At 40.6% G+C, this 27,795-nt stretch overlaps 1 protein-coding gene and 1 long non-coding RNA gene across 4 annotated transcripts; one reads left to right on the top strand and one right to left on the bottom strand.

The window, feature by feature from the left end:
* Positions 1–166: 166 nt before the first annotated feature.
* On the bottom strand, positions 167–21,982 carry CTNNB1 (catenin beta 1). 3 transcript variants are annotated; one of them, XM_060247510.1, is made up of 16 exons: positions 21,880–21,982; positions 9,914–9,972; positions 8,676–8,903; positions 8,344–8,597; positions 7,956–8,194; positions 7,670–7,871; positions 7,220–7,364; positions 6,662–6,765; positions 4,619–4,957; positions 4,240–4,398; positions 3,583–3,702; positions 2,779–2,929; positions 2,582–2,703; positions 2,014–2,074; positions 1,179–1,399; positions 167–915 (listed from the first exon to the last, which is right to left on the bottom strand). In XM_060247510.1, exons 2-15 carry the CDS (start codon positions 9,924–9,926, stop codon positions 1,191–1,193), a joined length of 2,346 nt encoding a protein of 781 aa, XP_060103493.1. In that variant the 5' UTR covers positions 9,927–9,972; positions 21,880–21,982; the 3' UTR covers positions 167–915; positions 1,179–1,190. The 3 variants fall into 3 exon arrangements, with proteins under 3 accessions (XP_060103493.1, XP_060103492.1, XP_060103494.1); XM_060247509.1 differs by having other exon boundaries at positions 21,686–21,891; XM_060247511.1 differs by lacking the exon at positions 21,880–21,982 and adding an exon at positions 9,658–9,741 and having other exon boundaries at positions 9,914–9,958.
* Positions 21,983–25,671: 3,689 nt separating this feature from the next.
* LOC132577833 (uncharacterized) lies at positions 25,672–27,006 on the top strand. The gene is made up of 2 exons (XR_009555853.1): positions 25,672–26,060; positions 26,831–27,006. It is a non-coding gene; the product is annotated as an uncharacterized LOC132577833 (long non-coding RNA).
* The last annotated feature ends 789 nt before the right edge of the window (positions 27,007–27,795 follow it).

Below are 27,795 nucleotides of genomic sequence, written 5' to 3'. Positions count from 1 at the left end.
ATTGAGAAGTTTAAATTCAGTGACACTTGTCCCCACTCTTTCCTATTGCATAGTGCATGCTTTGCTGAACAACTGAACTAATATTTTGTTAACCAAAAATAAATGATCTTAAACATTAAAAAATGGAAATAACTTGACAAAGTGAATTAAAAACTTCACACAAGAGGAATTAAAAGTTTACTTTAATTCTGAACCATTTGTATAAGTGTTCTCATGAAGCATCTATATCACAGCAGGCTACAATAACTTTGGGATAAAAGGCAACTGGTAAGCTGTCCAATACAAGGTTCCATACAATTGTTCTTACTGGCCCCTACCCAGACATCTCCAGATAAAGTTTTTGATCAAAAACATGAAATAGATCCACCTGCTTATTTTAAGCATATTAAAAAGGAAACTAATTGGACCATTTCTATTTTGTCTAATTTTTATACAAAAAGGCTACACAATGTTACACTTTTCAGAATACGATTAGAGTGATTATGAATTAGTGTTCTACACCATTACTCGATCCTTAAAAATCAGAAATTGCTGTAGCGTATTCACTATAACTTAAACACAGACTTAAACCCTACAGTTACTGCAAAAAAGAAACTACTTTCAAAGCAAGCAAGGTCAGTACCATTACAGAGATTTTAAAAATTAAAAAAAAGTTTTAAACAAGCAAGGCTAGGGTTTGATAAATTCCATCTTGTGATTCATTCTTGTGCATTCTTCGTTTCGTGAGTCACTCCCCAAATCCATTTGTTACTCCTCGACCAAAAGGACCAGAACAAAAAGTTTACTTCAGTTGTTCCCATAGGAAACTCAGCTTGGTTAGTGTGTCAGGCACTTTCTGAGATACTAGCCCACCCCTCGAGCCCTCTCAGCAACTCTACAGGCCAATCACAATGCAAGATCATTCAGACAATACAGCTGTGTAGGGAAAAAAATAAGAAAGGAACAGTAAGTGTTAGAACATAGATATGGTTACTCATGTTAATGAGTTGCATCAAGCCTGCAGCACAAAACATCTAAGTTAATCACTTTCACAGATCATATCATGAGTCAGTTTGAATGCAGGTACTGCAAGCTTGACACTTGTATCTATGACTAAACACAGGCCAACCCACTCAAGCCATTCCCTCCCTGCCAGCCAAGTTCAGTTTGGTAGGTAGGTGTAGGGGGGAGCTTCTTACCTAACGGATGATTTACAGGTCAGTATCGAACCAGGCCAACTGATTACTGTCACCTGGAGGCAACCCATCCATAAGGTCCTGGGCATGTCCTAGATCTGGCAGCCCATCAACTGGGTAGTCAGCACCAGGGTGGTGGCCACCCATTTCATGTTCCATCATTGGGTCCATACCCAAGGCATCCTGACCGTATCCTCCAGAGTGGAAAGAACGGTAACTAGGATCTATGAAAGTTAAGGGCGGCAGAGGAGAGGGGAAAAAGCATGTTAACATGTTAGATGCATCAGAAGCTTCAACATCAGTGTGTGAGATTATTTTTTTTTTATAATCCAGCCAATCTGAAGTTACATTTCATAGACTGGACCAGTATGGACAAAATGGCAGGTCATTAAGTACATTTGTGTGGCTGTGCCAATAAAAGCATGCTGCTATCAGGAACATGTAAGCCAATTTGAGCCAAGCCATTAGTTTGCATACTCCTGAAAACTGAACATTTCTATAATGCACATCAAACTAAAATAAAAACTTCATACGTAGAGGCACTGAACAGCCTTTCACCAGCCTTTAAACCATTCACACAATCAGCCCATATTCAAATAACACAGCACATCAGGCATTATTTAAGGGTTAGAAAACAAGCAATTCATAATGCCTTGGTGAGATAGTCTCACGGAGGCCGTTTAAGGCACGTTGAGTGTCACTGTTTCATTCAACAGTGCAAGTAGATTAGATGGCAGCGTGAGCTTAAGTATTAAGTATAATATGTTTTCGGATCTCCATTAAAGGAATTTTGATTAGATTTGGTTTACTAAGAGACAACTGAACAATTCATACATACCATCTGGCCGATATCCAAGGGGTTCTCCCTGGGCACCAATATCAAGTGCAAGATCAGCAGTCTGCAGAAAATATGTAAGGGATTGAGTACTGCAGTAGACACAAGCAATTTACTCCCAAAATAAAGTATTCCCTTTAATCCTAACGGCCACTTTGTGTTTGAAATGTGTGCAACAAATGCATTTTAACAGAGACTTGAATTACAATAAAGTTATGTAGCTACATGCATTTCTGCTATATAAATCTCATGTGCAGCAAGACATGTAACTTGACTAAGCTGGTTTGGTTTAAAAATATTTGTGCCAGCACTTTTTAAGACTAAGAAATGTTATGTGACTGTTCAATTAAAAAGTTAAATGCCAAATTCTCTGTTCTCTAGCATAACCTAGTTCTCTAGCAGCAAGTAAGTTAGTTGAATTTTAGTTAGATCCAAGTGTGTTCATGTTAAGTCAGAACACTTTTGCCAGCTAGGAACACTGAATAGCAGCCAGCTGCTGACACATTAGCTGTCCAACCTGAATTTTTAAATTGGAAAAGTTTAAAAAGCAAACAAACCCATAATCACCCACCTCATTCCAAGCCATAGGTTCAGTCCTGAATAGAGAGCTGGTCAATTCAACTGAAAGCCGTTTCTTATAGTCTTGTGGCTTATCCTCTGACATTCTAAACAACACTGCAGCTGCATATGTTGCTGTTAAAAGACAAGTAAAATGTTAGCTGGGAAACTGAGAACGGAACCAAGCCACCCCCACCCCATTTCACTTACCCACACCCTCATTCCTAGAATGAAGAAGTTCTGTCAGTGGAGCTGTAGCTCCTTCTGCCTCAATGGCTTCTGCAGCTTCCTTATCTTGAGCCAGTTCACACAACACACCTGCAGCCACTCTCTGAATATTCTCAATAGGGGAATACAGCAGCTAGTTGTGGGGGGGAAGAAAACAGAAAATTCAAAGACATGACCTTCTTTAACCCAAATCTGCATCAACAACTAAAGAACGTAATCACATTAGTTGGGAAGGGCAATTAACTTTCAAAATCAAGAATTCTAGGATTAGTGCCCTGACCCAGATAGCCCAGGCAAACCCAATCTCAGAAGCTAAGAAAGGGTTGACTCTTGCAAGTACTTGGATGAATGAGAGCCCCTTCTTGGAATAAGCTTTATTCGGCCACCTCCTGAATATCCTCCAAGCCCAGTAGAGGTCAGTCACTAGAAGTCATCATGACTTCTAGGTGCACACAAGACAGACAAATATACCCCCCAAAATTATAAAGAGGGATTCTAGGATTAGTCAAGTCCTCCTTTCTGACAATTTTATAACCCCTTGCTTGAGAGAATTTATAGGCCAATTTGAGCCAAGCACAATTCAGCATTTACACTTTGTGACAAATTCTACAATTCTGGGCAAACGCAAGCAGCATGGACCAAAAGTTTGCTTATATTCCACTCAGGAACATACCACTAAAGTGCAGTTACAGCTGGGGTTATTTTTCAAGCTTCCTATATTATGTAGAAAAGTATGCTCTCAGTTTAATAACAGCAATAGAAGTATTTGAAAGAAGATATACCTACCTGCACAAACAGTGGAATGGTATTTAGACCCCTTATTACAATACGATTATGGACATCTCTAGCCAGGATATGAAGGGCTCCAGTGCAGCCTTCAACTATTTCCTCCATACGCACACCCTCCTGTACAAGATTAACTGTATATTAGACATCAGACCAGCTATTTTTTGCTAGAATGCAAGCCTCACAAATTTATCCACATATCTTGCATATTTTCTTTCCATAAAGATAACTTAGTTTGCACGTTTCAAGATTAATCTGTTTGAACTCAAAACTAGTAAAACAGCTTAAGTTGCAGGACTTCAAGCAACAGTTGGCTTCCAATAATGAACTTCCCAAGTTAATTTTGTGGAAAGAACTATGCCTGGAATCTGAAATTCATTTGACAAAGCTGCTGTTCTCTAGAATGGTCCTGAAATAATCTGCTTTATAGTTTCACATAACATAGTTTAATTTTGTTATAATCTACATTATGTTTACTATTTAAAAACTGCAAATTCTTACTGGCTGCCCACTATGATGAAGCACTAGTTTCACATCAGTTACAGTTTCTGACCCAATAGGACAGGACATTTTTTGGCAGTGTATCTCTCCACTATCACTGCTGGGCCTGCCTAGCAGAGGGGTAATTGCTGCCATTCTTCAATATGCACCACATACCACAAACTGCTGCTGTGTGCCACCCATTGAAGTACGACGCTGGGTATCCTGATGTGCTCTAACCAGTAATTGGACTAGTCTTGGAATAGCACCTTGTTCACGCAAAGGAGCATGATTTGCTGGACAGAGAGCAAGATTGCGGATCAGTCCAACGGTAGCCTGAAATTAAAGAACACAGTTAGGAAGCTTATTTATGACAAAGGAAACACCAAAACACAGCTCCAATACTTACAAGTCCTGCAATTCAATGATTCTGGATCTTATTCTACCCTCACCCTCTCTCACAGTGGTGGAAAATGGTATGTGGACTGTCCCCTTCACCTCCATTATCACTCACAATTGGATTCTTCACACATCTGACCATTAAAGGAAGCCTCACCTTGATCAGAGGCCAGTGAGATGGTGGATGCAAGAGTTTTACCACCACCGGAAGTCCATAATGGAGACGCACTGCATTCTGGGCCATTTCAGCTTCCTGATGCCGACTGGTGAGGTGACGAAGTGCACAAATAGCTGGTTCGGTGATGTCTTCCCTGTCACCAGCCCGAAGAACTGTGCGCACAAGAGCCTCAATGCCACCAACCTGGCACACCATCATTTTATTCTTGTAGTTGTTACAGGTAAGGTTAGAAAGGATACCAGCAGCACAGGTTACAACATTGATATCATCGGATCCTAAAAGCTGCACAAGCGTTCCAAGAAGACCCTCCATACCTTCCTGTAGGGGGAAAAAGGCATTCTTAGCATATTTTTTGCATCCATTTACTCCCTCATGTAAATTGCAAGCAGCTGATTCACATGCAGCTAGTCTTAACAGTTGCTAATAACCTTGAAATAATCTGCTCTATAGCAGCACATAACATAGCATATTTATTATAGGTTAGGTACATTTGTTTTTCTAAGGAGTGACTGGGCAGGCCACTGAACAAAGTTTGAATCCAGTGGCACCTTTAAGATGAAAAAGTTGAAGTCTGCATGCACACTTCTTCAAATACACTGAATCAGACTTCCTCAAGCCTTGTAGACAGAGGAGTGGGGTTAGTTGCCGAGAGGAGTCAAAATGCGGAATTATGGAACAGCTTGCTGTAAGAGCTCATTCAATTTAACAGGACCTTACTGGGAATACCCTTTGGGTTGTCACCTGACCAAAGGGTTCAGCCAGGAGGAAGTTTACAATTAATGCAAATCGACATATGCAAGAAAACAGGATTTTCCACAGGCTTGTTTCAAAGCTAGTAGTAATCCTTCCAGGTGACAGTTGAGCACTCTGATAGGAGTGTAGACATGCATCAATGTGTTTTACAGTCCTCTACAAGGCAGAAGCCTGAGTTCATAAGATGCCAGATGAATACAGTGCAGACTGCCTATAACATCAGAATTCCTCTAGTGTGGTTTTGCAGCAAGAGAACTCAATTACATTATCCCCCCCACCCCCCAAAAAAGGTCAAGGCAACAAGTGGACCTCCCAGTGCCTAAAACAGATATGTATTAATATTCATACAGCTTGCCTCAAGCAAAAGGATAAGAGCAAGACTAATATTCAGCCAGCAGTGGCAAGCACCTTATGAGAAACAGTAGGGTTCTATGGGATGGGATGGACTTGCTTTGCAGGAGAACACCCAGTTGTACCTGTTTCTATCACACATTCCTTGCCAACATTCTGCTTTAGTATTCAAAAGTTTGTTACAGTGAGCATCAGCCACACCACTGAAACATGAGATCAAATGGTACTATCCTATGTAGCACAATGTACACTGTGAAAAGCTACACAGGCAGCAATGGTTCCCAACCTTTTTAAGCCTGTGGGCACCTTTGGAATTCTGACAACAGGATGGTGACCACAAAATGGCTGCTTCAGGAGTGGGAACCAACCACAGAGTATCAGGGAGTGAGGTTACCCATAATTCTAATAGCAACTTTTCAACATTTCAGGCAGAAACCGGTTTAAGAGGATGCCTTTTTAAATAAGCATTCTGTTTCAAAATATTTTCTTGCATATGCAGTTTACTTTTCAGTCACAAACTGAAGATCCTTGTACTGTGGTGGCAGCTGCTGCCAAAGCAACCTTCAAAAAAAAATTTGCTATATCCAACGGCCAATCAGAAGTCCTACTGAGCAAAAGCCTCACTTCGTCCTAGCCACCTTCTAAAAACACTTTGTGGGCACCAGTGAAGGCTTAGTGCCCATGGGTACTACATGAGGGCCCCTACTAGACACCATATCCATTCTCTACATCAAAGACGACAACAATTCCCAGCAGTGTTCACATCCCTCAGAAGATGACCCACTTGTAAAAACTGATGTCTGTGTTATCTCTTGGAAGTAACTGGTTACTTCCTACTCATAGCACATGTACTTGCAAAATACCCAGTAAGGTTTGTAGCTTGAGCATTCAGCGTACAAGTTCAAGGCCATTTCTTACCTGCTTAGTTGCAGCATCTGAGAGATTTCTAAGAGTCCAGAGACAATTCTGAACAAGACGCTGACTTGGATCTGTAAGGTGGAGTCCTAAGGCTTGCATTCCACCTGAAAGATCAAGCAATTTTTTAAGTTTATGCTCCTCCTGTCTTCATTTTAAATTTAGCCTTACTTCCATTAATCACACCACACTTCAATGCTGCCAATTTGGAAAGCAGAAGTTTGAAGTACATGTAACTTGGTTATGGCCCATGGAAAAAGTATGTCTTGTAGGTCGTGAAAGTTCATTAAGCTTCAAGTTTGGTCAGGAATAGTTTTATGATTAAACATGCACACCTACACAATCAAGTTTCCTAAACAGCATAAGACAACCTTAGCTATTTTTAATGCCTTCTAGACCTAGAACACACAAGTACAAGGACACACACACCACAGACCTGATTCAACTGGTATGTCTGTTCCGCCAGTCTGATCAAAACACTTCCTCATGCAAAAGTTGTAGCCTTCTACAGAGTCCAAGGACACAAAATGCAACACCAATATTAGGTGTAAAAACACTTACCAGCTTCAACAATTGCAGGTTTGTTACTAGAGCAGACTGACAACACCTTCAGCACTCTACTTGTGGTCCACAGTAATTTTTCATATGTATAAGTCCTCATTATGTTCACTAGGGCCTGAGGTCCACCACTTGCTAGAATGATAAGCTATGAAAAAACAAATGTGTTGGTTTCCAAACAGATGTGTTGCTTTCCAAACTACTGTCTGCTAGTATACTCACACATACAGTGTCATGTTTACATTTCCAAGTTCAAAAGAATAGATCTATACGTTAATTTTTACCTGCCCTAGCAGAATGCATGATCAGATATTTCCAGCATTATCCCCATCAGTACCAATGACACTGTTGCAGTGTCCAATATGTGCATACACAGAACAGCAGTTGTGGGTTAAATGCAACTATGCTTTACTATGCCCTTTATGCAGTTTTGACAATGTATTTGATATTTACCTTACTTTCTTGATTGCCATAAGCAAGAATCTGAAGGCAGTCTGTTGTAATAGCCAAAAACTTAACATTTGTCTTGTTGAGCAGGGCAACCATCTTCTGCAGACCCCCTGCTAGACGAACAGCCATTTTGGCACCTTCTTGATGTAACAGAAGATTGTGTAGAGTAGTAATGGCATAAAAAAGTACAGAATCCACTGGAGAACTGCAAAAAAAGCCCAGGTTAACAAGCAGCCAGTCTAAGATTAACAAATGTTATGTATATAAAAACCCCATGAAGTATACATACCCAAGCATTTTAACCAAAGCAGGAATGCCTCCAGATTTGAAGATCGCCAGCAAGCCTTCACGATGATGAGAGAGGTTGTGTAGTGTACCTGCAGTACATCGGGCTGTTTCCACATCACTTGTATTCTGCATAGTACGCACAATGGCAGATACCATCTGAGGAGAGCGCATGATAGCATGGCGAGATGCTTCTTTTTTGGATAACTGATGAACCATAACTGCAGCCTTGTTCACCACCACCTAGAAAACGCAAAAATGTTATTAGTATGAGTTTTCAGCATTCAAATATACTTTATATGCAAAGAACACACAGTATGGCCAAATTTTCAGCCTCCAGTCTGCTTGCTGTGCAATATGTTCAAGTGAAAATGGGTTGCCTATCTACATACCTGGTCCTCATCATTCAACAGTTTGGTCAGTTCTGGGATGGCGCGGGTTGCTAGTTCTGCATCGTCTTGGTAGTTTATCAAATTAACCACAGCATGTTTTAACATCTGAGAAGGTTCAGCCAGGCGTTGTACGTTTGTTGGATGAGCAGCATCAAACTGTGTTGATGGTATCTGCATGCCTTCATCCAGCGTTTCAGGGAACATGGCAGCGCGCACTCTTTGTGCTCGGGTCATAGCATATTGCCCATCTATATCTGAAACACAGTTAAGCACATGAGTAGTAACTGACAAACAATAAGTGGGCTGCTAGTTTTCAACAGGATCTTGCTTACCAGCAACTTGCTCCTGGGTGAAGGACTGGGAGAATCCTTGTTCCCACTCATATAGAACTTGGGTGGTATCAACATCATCATCTTCAGGGTTTCCCTTGCCACTCAGAGAGGGAGCGGTTGTTGTGGCACCAGAGTGGATACCAGAATCCAGGTAGGATTGCTGCTGCCAGTGGCTGACAGCTGCCTTTCTGTCTGGTTCCATTGCCATGTCCAATTCCATCAAGTCAGCTGCAAGAGGTTATCAGTATTTTAAAAAATAAGCTTAGACATCAGAAGTCATTCTAGTGCAATCCATACTACAATATATTATGTACAAACACCACACACACTAAACATTTAAACAACGAAAGCCTAGCCAACAGTAGACAAATGCAACTGGCTCCTATTGACATTGACTAAACTTTAAACCTAGCATGAGTTCTGTTTTTCATTAAGTGTGCACCAAACACCTTCCAGCAACAAACATACAACTAAGTAATTTGCCACTGTTGACAAGAGGGTTTATTATCTTTAAGTAGCAGAAGGTATATCTTGTAGAAATCATGCTACAAATTTATGCTCTGAAATAGATATCAAGTTAGGGTTATGTGGCCAGTCTGAACTAGTCTGGCTTGTGACAAGAGACTTCCGTCTGACGAAGAAAAAGCCACTGGCCTGCATGTACATTCTACCCCTCTGGATGGTGCTCACACAATTGCCTCCTAACACACTGAAACTTTCCTTTGTATTAAAGGAAGTCAGAAATACTCCCCTCACAGTTTTACATGTGAGCAGCCTGAACTGGAAGCGTCATGACATATCTACAAGCCCACCTTCTGTTTAAGGAGCAAGTAAGAGGCAGAAGATAGTGATTCTTTTTAAGCAGCAACTACACAATACTTGTATGTATTTGAACAGACACACTGAGATGGAGAGACACAAGATGCATGGTCTAGTCAGAGAATAAGCATCAGGAGTTATAAAGCTGCATGAAAAAGCTTACCCAAAAGCCTGCATGTATTTGAATCTGTAGCAAAGAAGATAGTAACTTCAAAATTTCTCTGCAGTTAAGGACTGGATACTTGCTCTGTTTAGGGTAAATCTGAAAGTCATACAGTGAAGCCACGAAAATGGCTAGTTTCCATGGCTCTGATTTCTATGCAATAGACTATGTGCTACCTTTAAAGGCTAAGCAGACTGGTTGACTGCTGTTTAAATAAGAGCAAAGACAGTCTGCAGTCAAATATAAAACAACACACCTTGAGTTGCCATGTTCTTTTGAGTGCTCCCAGAACTGTGGTCTGGTGATCTTCAGACCCTAAAATGAATTTAAGAACATACAGTTATGACTTATGCAGGCTTTAAGGTTTTACTGATATGTACAGTTCTATTCAATCTTTTACAATTAGTAAAAAGAGCTAAATTACTACATGGGATCTAGAGCAATGATATCTAACATGGCACCCGTGGGCACCATGGCACCCATTTGCTTCTTTCCCAAGGCAAATAGCAAGTCCTCTCACTGGAGCAGAAGTGCTTTAGAAGAACCCACCCCTTTGTGCTTATGCAGAGCACTCATTCAGAAACAGCTGCCTCCACCTTAGGACACATGGTCTACACCTTCCTAACATCCTGTGACAGGCCCCAATCTCACAGGTAGTGCCCATTCTCCACTCTTTGAATTCCAAAAGTGCCCACAGGTTCATCAAGGTGACTCCTGACCTAAAGACTTGTCCTTCTGCAACTGGATAAATGCCTTCAATATGTCAAACAACCCTAAATTCGAAAATGCTTAGTTTTAAACAGAAGCTATTATGGGATTTGGACTATATGTCATCTCTGAACCTGTTAACAAAAGATTTTCCCCACATAATACTGCCCTTTGAAGACTTCATCTTTTGCGCTCAACTAAGTTTCCAAAATACTTCTGCTTCGTTCTCAATAGGACCTGAGGGGTTAAGATCTTGAGCTGTGCTTGTATCAAGAAAAAGATCAGCCATACACCATATTTCTTTTCTGCTAGTAAACACAATAACTATCATTTGGCTGTTGTCTACTTATCACTTAATTGCAAAATGGTAAAACCAGTTGTACAATAACATGCTTCAATGACTTTCCTTACATGGAATAAAGACAATACTAATTACTTATTATTTACGTAGAAATCTGGTATGATTTAGGAGCCAAACATCTGACTTGAACATCTTTAAATGTATCAAGTGCCCCAAACAGAACACATTCATACATCCTGTAAAAAACATCACCCATTGCTACTCAAGCAGCCAGGCTGCAACTCTACATGGAACTCAACTTGAATGACAATTTAATAATTTAACATGTATTTATATAATAAACTGTAAACAGAGATAAGGAATGCAGATATCCCATTTCAGTTGGAGCTAACATTAAGACTCTATCAACAATGCTCCATGGCTATCAATATGCACAAAGAATATAGGATATTGCAGACTGGTGTTATGTTACTGTAGCAAGCTATATATACAAGTTCAGAGCAGAGCAAGCAAGTCCTGCAGAAAGTGATTTATTTAGCACTTAAACCTCAGTAGATCATGTTATCTGTTGCTCAATTCAAAACTTTGGGTTGCTCTCCACTGGACAAATTGTGAATCTTTTCCTACTTAATGGTGTTTAGAATATAAGCACCATTAGGTAGGAATATTTAAGCAGAAAACAAGCTTGGCAGTATATTCAATGCAAACTGAATTTTACTGAAGTCTAGTCAGAAGACCCTTTTCATTTTACGGGGCTTACTTCCAAGAATGTGATCTTTGGATTGTAGTTGTAGTTTTACTCTTTCAAAATACCCTACTTGAGAAGGCTATGCCTCATTCAATCACTTTTAATCCCACCCTTCTTCCACATTCAGGACAATGAATGCCTCTCCTTCCTCCATCTCATCCTCACAAGTGGACTGAAAGAGTGGCTGATCCAAGGTCACACAGTCCTACTCCCTCAATACACCACCATTCCAGCTGTCTTCCCAAAATGTGGTTGTATGAGTTTGGTAACCAAGAACAGCACAATTTGAACTCTCAAGCTTATTATGACATAGTTATTACTAAGCAGATTCAGATTTAAATCTATGCCAAGCATCTAATTAAGCAAAGTCATTATTTGTAGCTGATTTCACACATTCAGTTTCACTAAATAGGAAAACTATTAACACCACAACAGTAAATTCGGAAGCCAGCTTAAGCATATATCAAGTACAAATTGGATGTCCAAACAGACTTAAAAATCTATTTAACTCTTTTGTAGCAAAGGAAAATACACCTTAGCGCCCTAGCTGTAGTGTTTTTATTTTTGACCTTCCAAATCCTTCACTATTCTGTACTCTAGGATGAAGTGGAAATGCACAGCAGGTTCTGTTTCACAAGCTCCATGAATGAGCTACCCCACAATGCAAGATAACATACACATGTTAATTTCTCATTTACAAGGCCCCAACTTTGAAGTACAGCCTTGCAAGTTACCTTTCCACATTTCACAAGCTGTGTAATTTTTAAAAAGCTTAAATTTGCCTATCACCAATCCTCATATCACAAGACAAGGAGCAATTTACAAGCCAATTACTAAACTGTCTACTAACAGTTTGTACGTTTTGCTGTACTCTGTTCCAACTCTGAAGCCAATATTATTATTCCGTGAAGGCAGAAGTTAAAAAAAAAGGACTTGCACCCCCCCCTCCTTTTGCAAGTTATGCTGGCAAATCCCAAAAATATATCTACAAATTGCTTAATGGAATGCACATATAGGCACCCTGAATCTGCATCCTCAGTCCCATGTTAAGACAAAAGCAACGATACAAAGCATTTCAACTACTCTCTTTCCTACAGCCTCTCAGTTGAATTTTCCCTAAATAAAGATGGGCTGATATACTTCAAACAAACTTATCTAGTACTGAAATTAATGCAGTCTTGCAAACACTTGAAAAAAGTGCCTCAACTTACTTCTTTTCCTCAGACTCCAAAAGTGATACTACTACACTCTGAATACTTTTACAAGCAGCACATTATTCAAGTAAACTAAAGATTTAACCTCAGATAGCAATAATTTTCAAGCAGTATATCAGAACAGTTTCAGTACTGAGAATTGAGACCAGGGGTTTTTCAGCTGCTATGTTTTGCCATCTGGACAGAAAAGGTATTTACTCTTAAGACAATACTCAGCCATGGCCAGAATTTCTTTATGAACGTGTCAATTCAAATACTCTTACTACAGTCTGAAATTAAGAAGAATCCAAGTCCATTTATTTCAATATTTACTGAAGTTTAAACCTGCTTTGGTTAGAGACAATCCCACTCAGATTAGCACAGAATGATACCCAAGACAGGGAGCTCTTTCATATGAAGAAAATAATTATACAGTCCTATGCGCTCAGTTTTTACTGTGGTTCTTTTAAATTGGTCTTGAGCTCTTTACTGAAGTCATTCAGCAATAAGTTTCCTATACATTTTTAAACCATGGACGTTTTGAGAAAACTGAAACATGCAGTCTTATGGACTTAAATTGTCTTTTTATTGCTACAGTACTAAGGACTATCAGCAAATAACCAGCAAAGCCTTTCTTAAATTATTTTTCCCAAATAACATTTCAAAGAAATGTTCTAAGTTTTGTTTTCATCACTCCTCCATATCTAAATGACACAAACAGTATGTCTTTGTATAGCCATTCAGAAATGTTTCAGACACTCAACCAGAGTTTCAGCTGTAGCACAGCAACCTTCAATATTGCAATACTGTTGTAAGGAAAGTTCAACTTCCTTTCAGCTACTTCCTTGATTGCACTAACTTGCTGTATAGAGCAGCTGGGTTAATGCTTTATGGGCAGTTCCTGGCATATTTTATAAGCTAACACTCCTTCCTTACCCCATCAGAGAACATTAGAAGTAGGAAACGCCCTGCCGCACCACACCAGAAACAGGTTTCACCCAAGCTTAAAATGCAACCTGTCATGCCATTTAGTGATCATTCCCATTCCGTTCAGCTTAAGACTGCACATGCTATACTTAAAACTGGAAGAGACAACTATGCAGTCCTCTTACAGTAACGACTGCTTTTTTAACTACTGCCTAACAGAGGCAGGGTATTATTGCATTGCCAGTTAAAATGGTGTGAATTTAGTACTAACTTGCAGTCTGGAAACACCACTGGTCTCAAAGTATCTAAAAGTGACAAGAATACTTCTAATTTGATAACTTATTACTTGTTTGTATATGAGACCTTATGTGTGCTAATCCCTATTATTAAGACTCACAACCACCAGTGCTTAGACTGCAGAAACTTTATGATTAATCAATGTCAATCAACAGTAATGTAAAGATGTATACTACACAAATGGGCCCTCTTATGCTGTTTTTATTGCTGTAACTTTTATGAATTTTGACTCAAGTATCTGATGCCCAGGATGCATTTTATTTACAAAATTTATATCCTGCCTTACAAGGGGCACCAGTTTTAAACATGACAAATTTGCACTTTAAAACCATTAAAAACCAACCCCAACAAAAATAATTAAAACAAACACAGTTAAAATACATACAAGACATAAAGATAGTAATTGAAACATTCATGAGGAACGATCACTGAAGGAATGCCAAACAAATCAAAAAATCACCTGATGGTAGAAGGTGGCAAAAGAGGGGGATAAACCAAAGTCTCTGGGGAGAGTACCACAGCTTTGTTCCCATAACCAAGGTGGCCTTCCCCCAGATTACTACCTACCTACTCTCAGAACACCCAAAGCAAGACCTGAGAGAATGACCACAGTAGTAAATAGTCCTTCATGCATGATGGTCCCCCAAACCTAAAGAGCTTTGGAGATCAACACCAGTACCTTGAACTGTACCCGGAAACAAACTGGGAGTCCGTGTAGATGGAACAACATTGTTTTATTATAGGTTTTAAATCTTGTTCATAGTATTGTATTTTGCTATGTATTTTTTTTTGTTTTAATTTTTATGGCTGGAAGTAAACTGTATACTTTTTTGGGGGGGGGGGGAGCTGGATTGTTATGGCCTATGACAACAATAAAACACTTTGACCTTGAATCTCCAGTCAACATCCTGGCTGCAGCATACCTAATTTACATTCCAAGGGCAGCCCCACACAGAGTGCATTGCAGTAATCTAATCTATATGTAACCATATTTTCTGCCCACAGCTGCCACTTGCTTATCCAGCAACAGGCTTGAGTCCAAGAGCACCCCCATACTACAGACCTAGACCTTTAAGGGAGACTGCAACCCCATCCACAACAAGTGACACTTGAAATTCCAGGTCAGACCTTCCACCCACAAGCAGTGCTTCCATCTTGTGACAATTAGGTTTCCAGTTATTAACCCATATTCGCTCCAAAATTGTCTCCGGGCACTGGTTCAGAGTTTTCATAGTCTAAAGTAATTCCACCTCTATCAAATGTCAGCAAGCCACATTCTTGTACTTTTCAGTTCCAGCAAGATGCAGAAAGCCATCAGGATATTCCTCAAGAGTTCCATTTGACAGCTTCATACAAAACTGCTTTTAAGTTACTCACCAAAACAGAAAATAAACTTTGTTTATCAAGTCAGTTAGCTTATCCTCCCAATGCAACTCACATTGGTCAAGGTGATAAAACTGAATCATGATACTCATGGGGTAGGGGAGTTGTCACAGGTACCTAGAACATGTAATGACAATTACAACAATCATATCCCTTCAAGGGAATTTTTTTACCAGCAGGTGCTTTTAATAATGCACACTTCCAGTAAGAGTGTGAGGCTTCTGCTCCTTTGTTGTGCAGGTTAAGAGTGATAGCCTGCCCTTGGTACCCTGTGCTCAATTCTGCATGGAAGAGTAGATTACAGGTAAACCGGGTTTCTCCAATACAGTTCATGCGCTGAAGTCATGCTGCTCCTTCTCACCAAAAGAGAGACAGTCTAGACAATTTTCTAGTGCTCTATTTTTCAAGGACAATTCATTTCTTAAGATCACTATTTCATTAAAAAAATGAATACTGCCAGCATTAGGCACTTGAGCCAGTTTCTAAGTTTGAATTAATATTCTTCAAATGACCATTCTTTAGAATTGTGTGAAAATGTGTATTTTATTTAGTGATATATAGAGGAATCCAAATAAAAATCAAGTTATGAATTTACTTGACAGGCTATGCAAGCCAAATCAGAAATAAACAGAAATTCTTGTATGTCACCTCTTGCAAGGCAGAAGGGGTATTGTAATGACCATCCAACCCAACAAATGCAAGTAATGGTACACAAAGTTTTCCAGAGAGCTTTACCAACATCTGTATTCTATGGCATTTTTAGAAATCAGTACTATCATCTCTCACAAAGAATGATTATCAAACCTCTCCCCATAAAAAAGTACTTGGATTAAGAGTTAATGGATTCTTTCCCAAATTTAATCATGGCTAGACCACACAGAGAATCTTCTAGAAATCCTTCTATATCTTTATTTCACTATGCTCCATTTCTTCCTGCAGAGCTGATGCCACCTGTTATCTTAGCATTCAAATAATACACAGGAAGGTGGAGTCCCTGTGTATGCAAGTTAGCTTTAAAGTTTGAGTTCACAAGCTTTTGACCTGTTTGTAGCAGAAAAAAAACTTTTAAAGTGTTTAGATGGATTTATGAGAAGCTTACTATCCAGTTGTTAAATTACACTGCCCTTCACAGAAGCAAGTCTAATCATGTATAAATAGTTCATATCTACATTATGTCAGCACAAAAGGTTCTCAAGATGCTCTACTCCAAAGACCCATTGCAATCCTAGTGATCCTGTAAGACTATGAAGTCTCCTTTAACAAAGAGATGCATTAACTATAAATACTAAGGGAACACAACAGAATAGTACTGGTTCACTTTACAAAACTGGGAGAATAATCCAGCCTGTGCAGTGTCCTTTCAATCTAGTCTAGCTAATTATAAAGCTAGGTACGCAGCCCAGACATAACACAGCAAAATGAAGAATAAATGCTGAAGAAACTTTTCTCATTAGATGCAATGGTACTCCTAGTTTAGAACTTGGGAAAACAAATATTGTTTACTTTCTGATTATCATGAATTAATGTTTTAATTCACATTTTAAGAATTCATGGTTGTATTATCACATTTACTGGTCAGACACAGGCCAAATACTTAACAGAGCCAACAGTTCCTACTCTCCACTTTAAAAAAATCAGACACATTGCCAAAGGCAAACATGACAGTCATATCAACTGTCTGGATTAGGACTCTCACGCACTAAAATATGTTGCATGCATTGTGCCTGTAGAACTGTATTACATAAATAAGCATGCTTCTATTATTCTGACTCTGCATGCTGTAGAGAAATAGGATTTGCTGTGACCCTACCACACAGACATGTAACTTGCAACTACATATCTGAAGCAGCCCTTGCATAAAATTAGAATAGGTGAAAGTCTGGCAACTTCCTCCAACAGGAAGATCAAGACCTTCCCTGAAGAAGCCTTGAAGTTATCAGATCCAGCCAAATTAACATGAACACAGCACATTATTCCCTTCTGTCTCTTTTAGGTTCTCCACCCAATAAAGAAAATCTGCTGTTCAAGCTGTCTTTTATTACAGTGCCGCCTTCAGACTTTAATTACTGACCATTCCCAGTCTTTAACATGCAGCTCTTGCCAAAGGCACCAGAGCAATTCTGGAACAGTGTTGCATTCAACTCATAAAATTAATATTTGTTTTCTTGTACTTACATTGTCACTACCCTGCTTTAACTCTCATTTACTGTTACACGCTAGTGAAAATCAAACCATCTATGCATTATCAGTTTGATAACATTCATGAGCAAAATCCCCAGTTTAAAAAGGTACCAAAATACCAGGATTATCACTAGTCATATGTACTTATTTAACCAGCCAGTACAAAAGACACAGGCAGAGAAAATTAATATCCAAAGATGTAAGGCTGAAGTTTTGATCCAGCATAGTCATAACTGAACACTAACTACAGACCAATGTTTAGATATATATCAATAAGCTACCCAAGGTCACACAGGTATCCTGACAACTGTAATTGGATTTATTTTTTGCAAGCAAGCCTGGTCTCGTACACTGCATTTTAATCATGGTGTTTGAAGTAGCAATTTATTAGCCATTTAAAACAGCCATTTAAAACTACAAAAATATTCACAATTTTTTTGTAATTTAAGTTACTGATTTATACAGCCTTATATTTCACATCAGAGAAGTTAAATGTTTGTCCATTAGCTTTCTTGAAGGAACTCCCACACAAGAACTTAAGTGTGCAACTGCTCTGCCTCGATTAATACCAAGCAAATGTCCATAAATTACTGACTCGCAGGTATTTGCACCTACAGCATTTGTAAGGAGTATGATTACAAAGCTGGAAGTTATGATTTAACAGTAACATGTTAACCTGGAAGTGCAATTTACCAGTTATATATCTATAGTATAATATCTCTATAGATATCATTATAGTGACCAACTCTTTCAAATTTTGTCATACTGTTAGAAAGGCCCAAATTACCACATTAATGTTCAAAGTCACAAAATCAAATATAACTCAGGTATAACATACAACGGCTTTTGGCATATGATCTTTTCATCCTTAACACAATGATACAGTTATGTCAATGAAACGGCAAGGCAAAAGAGCAAACATGGGTTCAAAAACCCAGCTCTGTTATATCCATTTTTCTGTCATCTATTGATGTAATGCAAACGTGGGGTTTTTCTTGGAAAAAGCAGCAAAGATTGCATAGCAGTTAGAACTATGTCAACATGACCTACAATTTTATCCTAAATTTACTTAATGTGGGGAAAATACAACTCACATTCATACTGTTACACTAAGTCTATTTTTAATGCTATGGGTGGTGCATGCCCCCTTACAGGATGACACTGGTATCTCCATTTGCACTTTCATAGACTCACAGGAAGGGGCCGGGCCATCTAGTCCAACACCCATTATTCCTTTGTAGGAGAAAATTAACCAGCCATCCCACAGAAGAACATATCTGAGTGCAAAGTTTTGACATTAAACTACTAACGTATATAAAAAGTAAGAGTTTATACACTCCTATATATCAACATCTATTTTATGAGCTGTAATAACCAGGCATTTGGGATTTTTTTCCTGCCATCTTTCACTGCATAGTTAACAAATCAATCTACTTTACAACTTACTTGAGGATGGCTAACCAATCAGCCAAAAATTCCTAGGTGTTTACAGATCACTAATGTAAAGATAAAGGCAACAGGATGCATAGCCAAGAATAATCTAATGTCAACTGACATTGTAAGTTTCTACCAAAACAAGTTTGTTCAATTTAAATATCCTAATATTTAAGAACCCGGCTACTTGAAGGTAGTTATTAGCTTTCAAAAGTGATCCATGTTTTTACATTCAATTTAATGAGTTTATGATCCTGTCCAATATAATGGCTCTAGATTTAGTTATCAATATGCTTACATAATAGAAAAGTGCCTTAAGCTTGATTCATTCATGAATATATTTCACAAACTCCTATGCAAGAACCCATTACTCTTAAACTACACGGATAAGATAGCAAAAGAGCTCCACAATATTTTTTTCAACATTACAAACAAAAAGAAATCAGTCAACAACAATTTAACAGCAGTTTACCTACAAATGAAAATGATGTTGAATATTAAATCAAAGTTAGAATGCAGTCATCTTTGTGCCCTAAAGTGATAGAGGATCTTCAGAAAAATAGAAAGTGTAGCAAACCCACTCCAGTTCAATTCTTTTAGAAAATTCTCATACTAGATGCTAATCCTGTAGGAAACTTCTGCAGTCTGATCCCATGTGTTACTTAACATCCCGTTAAGGCAAATAGAGGACTGCAGCAATGGGGTTCTCTTATACATACACCAGAAATTGATTCTTAAGTCAGCTCTATTGCGACTAGCGTTTACTGGAACTTCATGCAAGTAGTAATGACTCCATGTCAACCACTTTGCTTCTCATATAAACACCAAGAACAACTTGGTTTTGCTACATATATAACCTATGTGAAAGAGTGGACAAAAGTTATAATTAAAGTTATGCATGTGACTTTTTCAAGCACCAGCTTTTTGGGGGGGGGAGGGGATGCCATGTTTCAGTACAGTTCATCTATTTCTGTCTACAAATAATTTTCATTTTATTCCTCTACTGAAATTCTATTTACAATTAGTCTAGTTACTTGTTATACTCATGTCACTAAGAACATGCTGGTCTATGATTTGGGTGTTTTTGGTTGTTGTTTTTTTGTTTTTAAGAAATGACAAAGAAGCACACAAGAGTTCAATCAAGCATCCAACTCACTATTTGCAGTTTTCTTGCTGAGAAATGCACTACTTGCTTAACAGCCTGTGACACTGCTGCTTAGGCTAAAGGACAAAAACCTTCTCAAATGGGTAGATTAGGCATGCAGCCATTTGTGATTAAAATTAAGCTGAACACCTATTTAAGAGCCCTGTGTGCAAAGGTCTATTGAAGAACCTTATCTAGTACAGTTAAGTGTAATTCATTATTTCAAAACTTTATTTTAGTCACCCACCAGATGGCAAGTTTGCAGAGGACCAACCAAGATTCACAACAACCCTCAGTATTATACACAGATCAAATACATTTTTTGTTAAGGGGGGCATTTTCCTAGGTGCTTCCTGTACCATCAGTTCCTTTCTCCTACTGTTAACACACACAAGAAAAGCCCCGTTATTTCTGAAAACAGATTCAAACTAATGACTGCTCACAACTAAGACAAGACATCCAATACCAGTAATTAATTGTGGGCACTGGCACTTTGTTTTCCCAGTCCTAGAAAAATTAAACTGAAATTATCAACCACTTATACTGGTGTGATATTTCCTTTTTGCTAAAGCTACATGTACGCAGCACCAGAACACATCCAACAAGGCTTTAGTGGAAACCTGACTAGTACAATTTTCACGGAAGCCATCTAAACCCCAAATTTAGCACTTCACACTTTCCATTCAAATTCTCATCATTACCCTGAGAAAGGACCCTCCTACTAAAGATATTTCGGAAGAACTCTCTACAGCAATCCCTTATCTCTTCCCCTCCCCCAGCAGTCTTCTGCTTGAAACTAGTAAAGCCGAGGGAATCTGTGCCACCCTACATCTTCCTATAAAGACAAGTCGAGAGCGCCTCCTCTGCAAAAATATGCATGCAAAATAGCCCAAGACCTCCCCCATCCCCCAAAGCAACAGATATCTAGGGGCTGCTGACTGCAGCGAGGCTGTGGAGTTAATTACACACAATCCAAACAAACCCTTCCCCCATCACAGCTTTGCAGGCAAAAGCCCGCCAGCAAGAGGCAACCGGAGCGGCTCCACTCTCCTCGGCGGCCGCAACCATCAGAAGCAGCAGCCTAATCCTCCACCGTTCCAGTCGATCTTTCGGAGGAAATCTTTTCTCTCTTCCCCAGTGTCCGGCCACAGGCGTCACTGCACGCTTCGGACTCAGGCAACAGCTTTCCCTCTTCCCGCATCCTGCCCCTCCCTCCAGAGACCGAAGCTCCCTTAATCCACCGCCGAGGTTCGCACAACCAGAACTCCCACTCCGAAGGTGTGACCTAGCGATCCCCTCCACACAACAGTATCCAGTCGATGCCTTGTGTACACCTATATTCAAAAACTCGTAGTCCTCACCCACAGGGGAATTAGGAGGGGAGCGAGGCCTCCTTACAGCACAACGTGGTCCCGATTTCCGTCCCACACACACTTCCCACCACCCACTCCCGTGTCTCAAAACGGCCCGCCGAGCTTCCCTGCCCCATTTCGCGCCCCCTCACCCTTCTCGCGAGGGAATCCCCCTTCCCCCCACCGAAACCGGGTCGCTTCCCGCGAGGGAGGGGAAACAAAAACCGCCGCCTGCCTCGCTCCTTTTCCTCCCGCCCCCCTCTCTGAGGAGACCGAAGTAGCCCCGGGACGAAGCCCAAGTTTCTGAGAAAAGAAAATTGAAAAGGGAAGGGAGGACGGAACCCCCGAAAAGGCACTAACACTGGCAGGGAGGCGAGAGCGCAGGGTGCCCCCGCGGCTCCTGTTTCCAGCCACAACCTTCGCTGCCACACAACCGCAGCACGGACGACGCAGGCGCCTCTCCCCTGTCTCACCGCGCCCCGAGTAATAGTCGCCGCCACCGCTGCGATCCCACCAACCCGAAAGGGAGAGAGACTTAAAATGGCGTCGCTCACAAGGAGCTTCTTATAACGAGCGCAGGAACTCGACTGTATCCTGCCGCCGCCTCGCCTGGCCGCGCGCGCAGCATTCCACAGGCAACCCACCCAAGCAGCGCGGAAAAGAGAGAGGGGGGGGGAAGGGGGTGGAGAAATAGTACCCCTCCGCCCTTGCAGACCGGCGCGCGCTCGTGCTCGCACTCATCGACGAGGCGGAGGGAGATGAGCGAGAGCAGAGAAGGCGCTCGCGGCAAAAGAGGGAGTTTCGAGTGAAGAGGGATTGTGGGAACTCCGGAGAAGAGGGTGGGGGGAGGCAGAGCGAGGCCTCGGAGGAACAAGGCAGGATAGGTGCAGGGATCCAGCAGAGAGTGGAGGTGTGATGAGGTCGGCGGCGTGGGGGGGGGGGAGAGTAGAGGGCGAGAGTTTTTTTATTCTTCTGGAGGCTGAGCTTGGAAATGATGTTTCTGCCTCCTGGAAGAGAAGTTACTGCGGGGTGGGGGGCAGAGTAGAAATAGCAGCTGTGATTTTTTCTTAAGGGTGCAGTAAAGTTGTTAAGCTGTTTAATAAATTAAGCTGTTTAATAAATAAGTAGCTTCTCTTGTTTGAATGGCAGTCAAACCGTGTTCCTCCGGACGCTCAACAACAAAAAAAGCGCAATTCTTCCCCCCAGCTTTGCATTCAACTAAATGAGGCAACTTTAAAAGCACGTCACACCAGACCAATCAATGGCAACGAGACTACCTGGGGTTTCCGGTAGCGGCCTCGCTACAAAGTTGCTTCCCCCCGAGAAAAGAAATAACCTAGAAATGCCCGAAATGTATTTTGCAAGCACAAATCCTCCTCCTCCCGCCTGCCTTGCTCTAGGGAGGCTTGCCGCGAATCTGGTTCTGCGTTTGCGTTCAGAACCCGGGGGGGGGAGGGGGGAGACCCTGAAAAAGTTACTCCCGCCGCATCTCGGGAAGGGGATTGTAGCTGCCTCGCTCACGTAGGCGGAAACGTCTGCAATGCCTTTCGAAACCCTGGCTGCCAACGCAAACACCGTATTTTCCGCGGCGAGGGGGGGAGAGAAGACAGATCTCCAACATTCCTACCTCGTTTCCATTTTAACGCCTTCTGAGGAAACTACTGTATATTATTGCATATCGCAGGCAAGGAAAGGATGGTGCATGTAATTTTGTTGCACAGGGGATTTCTGCCTATAGCCTATATAGCCCAGATCATAACTGCCTGTGAAATCCTATACTACTCCGATGTAAAGAAGGGATCTATTCAGCATCCCTCCCCATGTTGCACTGCTAAGATTTTACAACGGCCTATATAGAATTTTAAGTGGACTTCTGTCATGATTTTTGCAATCGTAAACTAATAAAGCTATCATTTTTGTACTGAGCTATACGGAGCACGCAAGTTCCTCCGAGTTCCTAACAGCCTTCAAAGGAGAAGCTCCCAGCCGCAACCTTTCCCGTCTCATGGGTGCCTCCACTAACACTAACGCAACTCGCAGGAGTCCACACAGACATCTTTACTAGCGGCGGGTCTCAACTGATTCACGAACCTGTGGAGCGATCGGTCCTTCTCCCAAAGTGAAGGGCTAGAACAAGCCAGAGCGCCGGCCCTGCGGGGGGATCGGGACCCTGCTCCTGGCAGCCTGCGCTGCTCTGACCCTCCCCAGGCGAGCCTGCCCTCCGATGACACCACCCCAGAGAAACTCCCGGCCGGTCGACCGCCCCAGCCGCGTGTTTTGCCAGCTTTGTTTCTTTCCTTTAACTCCGCCTCTTCCTTATCTTCCCAGAGGTGGGAGGAGTTCAAGGCTGGGAGAATCTGCGGCTCTCCCGGAGGCCACGTGGGAAGGGGAAGCTGCTCGACGGCCTTTCCCCGCTTGCACCCGCCCGGGCGCGCTCTTTGACGCCAAGCTAGCCCCCATCGCGGGTGGGTGTGCGTGGTAGGGATCCGGAAGTTTGGTGCCCGGTTGGATCCCCTTCAATCGTGATGATCCCCAGTGGCTTCATTTCTTCGCACTGGGGGAGTAAGCTCCGCTGCCGTTAGGATTGGCTTGCTTCTGAGTAAATAGGCACACAATCTGCCTGCACGGCCGTTGTGTGCAACTACACCGGTTTGTAGACTCCGCAAGACTTAAAGATCTTCAATGGGCTCTGAATGTTTAAACAAGTTTGTTCCAGGGGGGTGGCCATGGTGATCGCAAGCAGCAGAACAAAGTTGGAGTCCAGTGGCACCTTGAAAACCTGCAAAGTTTTATTCAAGGTGGAAGCTTTCGTGTGCATGCATGCACACTTCCTCAGACTTAACAAGTTTGTGTTCTCTTATCCCAGGGCGTCACACCGACATAACTTCCCCCAGACCCCTCGAAGCTGTTTGCCCAATGCATATTTAAGTATCAAGCCCAACCAGGTATTTGTTAGGTATTTACAGGAAAAAAGGCTGAAGAGGTATAAACCCTCTGGAATCCCAAATCTAAATGCATTGCTTGCCTTTTGAGAAGTAAGACCCATTGAGCGACTTCAGTGAAATTTATTTATTAATGAAGGATCAATGAGAGAGTGGTGATACCGTTTATGGTTACAGTTGTCATAGAATGTGTTTGCTAGAACTGCCTTGTGGCTTTATGTGCAACTGTCTAGGGAAGAAATGCAAGTAATATGGGTGCATTGTTTATTTTATATATAATATTTGTTTCCATTTCTTTAGTAGAGATGACATGATGGAATTTCACTAGAAAATTAAATCATAAATTTGTTTCTTAATAGAGTTGCCAACTGCCTGGAGGGGGGGAATGTAATGTCCCTTTAATGGAGGTGTGATGGGATGTTATATAGCAGGAAATGCTCTTTACCTTCATTCCATGAAAAGCTTCAGCTACTCAGTTCCACCTCTCTTAAAGAGGCCAGGTTTTTCCCTCCCAGGAGGTTGGCAACTGTATTTCCTGCCAGTTTAAAGAGTGCTTTGCTGTTCATTGTGCTTGTATTTGGATTAAGATTTTAATGTTTATAGTGCACATTTTAAACAAACTGAATCGTATCAGTTTACTGGGTAGATGTGTAAATTGTTGGTTTGATGGAGATAATTGGTGACATTTTTAATTTATCAGCCAATCTTAGGCAAGCTTACTCAAAGGTAAGCTGCACTGAGTTGTATAGGAAAAAGTCGTATTGAGTTTACTTCTTCATAAATAAACACAATCAGGTTACCTGGGGTGATGATGATCTAACTTTATTTGAATAGCTACAGGATTCCATAGCTAAAATGTGCACTTTGTTTTTATTTCAAAGTAATGTCAACATCCCCATAGGCTTGAGAGGACAAAATTACCTTTTCCTATTGAAACCTTAGTTCAAAGTGCACAAAAAGATGATTGTGTACCATCTCAGCCCCTGAGTCATTAAAGAGGCAGGACAAAGTCATGTAAACGTTCCACAGATTTAGAATTCTCACCAGAGCTTGTTTCAACAAGCCCATAATAGTTACAATGGAGGCTGGAAAGTGCAGGAAAAAAATATAGGTTAGCAGATCAAAAGGAATCAGCAGCCCTTCCCCACAAATAAGGATTGTAGTGTACTCTATAGATAACATCCTTTAAAATAAAGAATATCTGAGAATGGTATAGCTACAGATCCTGTCAATGTTTTATCCATCTCAGTATTCTAAGGTGAGCAAGAGAAAGCATTTCCGGAACCAAAGTCTTCCATCTAACCGTAGCTGGTTGCAGTGGATGGTGGGACCAAAAACGGCTGCACCTGTCCCTTTGCTATGATAGACATCAGTGATAGATAGAGAAGAGGTGAACATGTTTAGGTTTCATCACCTTAGGCCCACTTTTACTCTTCTTAAAATGGGGACACTGGCACCAACACCCATGTTTTAGGCCCTTGCCAAAAAGATGCATTATATTAAATTAGAAGCCTTGGCGCTAATAGGCTGTTGCTTTCAAGTTGCCTCAAAGCAATTCCGCTGGGTATTCGATCACAACCGGAGAATCAGTCAACTGCCCTTGAAGCATTTCATGGTCCCCTGTACCTTTCAGAGCTCCTTTGTGTGCCATCCCACCCTCTGAGGATTGAAGAGCTGGGCCTATTGAAGTCTGGATATCGCAGGAGCAGGAGGGGCAGCGTCTGTATTGAGATTCTCTGGCCCTGGAATTCAGGCACATTGAGGAAGACCAGGGAAATCAGGCGGTTATACCAGTAGGTTTCTAAATTTTATTTGAAATATATTTCCAGAGGCCTTTGATTCCCCCTCCTGTTTTGTATTTTTAGCAATTCTGTATCTGATTGTATATTCTTAAGACATATAGTCAATTGTGCATATGAAATTTTGGGCTCATTAGCTTTGTGTGTTAGCTGCAATTTCTCTGTTATATTTTTTACAATGTTTTATAGAGTCTGGGTTAGCTGTGAGTTCCAAGGTAATGCTGAAAGTGGTCCAGTTATTGACTAACTTTTAATAACTGCTGTTTATGATTGAATTGGTTCAACCCACAATGTAATATACAATATAGAGATTCAAAAACAAAAATAAATGGTCTTGTGAGGCTTAATGGATTTACCTAGTCGCATCTGGCAATTATTATTTTCAAGAGTTGTTTGTGATAAGTATAGTTTGAGAAGTTTTGTCCAAGGGTACACTTTGACAGATTTGTTGTGATGATTGGTTTTGACACAGCAAAGGCTTATTACCCCCCCATCCTGCTCCCTTCTGCTGTCATTATTATCTTTGCAATGAGAAAGCTTCATCAGAAATTACGTAGTTTTGTGGTTCTGTTCATGATGAGATGCAGAAACTTTTTTAAAAAAAGTTTATTGGTGTATTCTTATAACTCATCTTTGAGTATGTTACTGTTTAAAATCAATTTTAAGGAAGCAAACAAATAAAATTCAGAAAATCATGATCAAGGTGAACTTAACTGTCACTGACTTCCACTGCAAATATTAAATTCTAGCTATCCTTATTTCAGGGACATAATGAAGAATTAAATTGCAATGCCCCTAATGGAGCAAAACTGCCAGTTAAAGAAACATCAAAACACTGGGCCTCATCCTTTGATACAAGGCATTGAAAATGGAGATGATTGACTTCTAATGCTGTGTGTTCTAGGAATGTGTTTTGGCATTAATTATATCAGTACTTTAATTTTTTTAAAAAAAAATTACTTCATTTCCAGTGGCATCCAATCGCCCAACGTTAGCCTCTCCTACACACACTACCTTTTCACACCCTCAAGTAAAGCTTTTATATGCAGTGTTACTATCCTTTGGGTCCTCTTGAAGAATACAAAAATAAAAGCAAAAGATGTAAGAGATGTTTCAGCGCTGTTTACTCCATATGCATAACCAGCACAATGTGAAATATATGTGAGCATAAGTTGTAGGTTTGCACAGTAGGGTACTACTTATTTTAGGTTTGGTAAATATTATTACCAGAAGCAGCTTTCATTTAAAAAAAAAAGTTGTTGTGTTGTATATGAACATTGTCAATTCCAAATAATTTTAGTGGATATCTGAAAACACGAAGAAGCTCTGGTGAACTTTTGATAGTTGGCTAAATATGACTGTGAACAGTCATATATGTGTCCAGAAAGTGGGAAAGTGTGTATTTGATTTTTGGACATCTAGTTTTGCTCATCTCTGTAATAAACATGTTAGTACTATTTATTTGTTGCTTCAGATATTTTGGAGTAATTGGCATTAACAATTCCTATGGGGGGAGGGGTTTGTGTATGTGTGTGTAAAATTGCAACTGCTGTATTATGATGGACTTTTATCCCTTAATAACTAACATGGATTTTATTCATTTTATGCAGGTGCCACAACAGGTACACTTAATAATATTGTTGTGGTAAAGTAACGTAGTATAGTCATGTAGTAGACACATTAATCGTTCCACAATAAAACTAAGAAAACATGAATGGGATATGTCACT

The sequence above is a fragment of the Heteronotia binoei genome, chromosome 10 (assembly GCF_032191835.1).
Source record: "Heteronotia binoei isolate CCM8104 ecotype False Entrance Well chromosome 10, APGP_CSIRO_Hbin_v1, whole genome shotgun sequence".
NCBI classification, from domain to species: Eukaryota; Metazoa; Chordata; class Lepidosauria; order Squamata; family Gekkonidae; genus Heteronotia; species Heteronotia binoei.
This window is presented reverse-complemented; position numbering and strand designations above follow the sequence as displayed.

Bases quoted from the DNA above. Each gene is read 5' to 3' on its own strand.
- CTNNB1 (XM_060247510.1), bottom strand. The intron at 8,598-8,675 runs GTAAGCAAGATC...ACTGTGTTTCAG, and splicing joins CACCCAGGAGCAAGTTGCTG to ATATAGATGGGCAATATGCT. The intron at 7,365-7,669 runs GTAAATATCAAA...GTTTTTTCATAG, and splicing joins ATGGCAATCAAGAAAGTAAG to CTTATCATTCTAGCAAGTGG.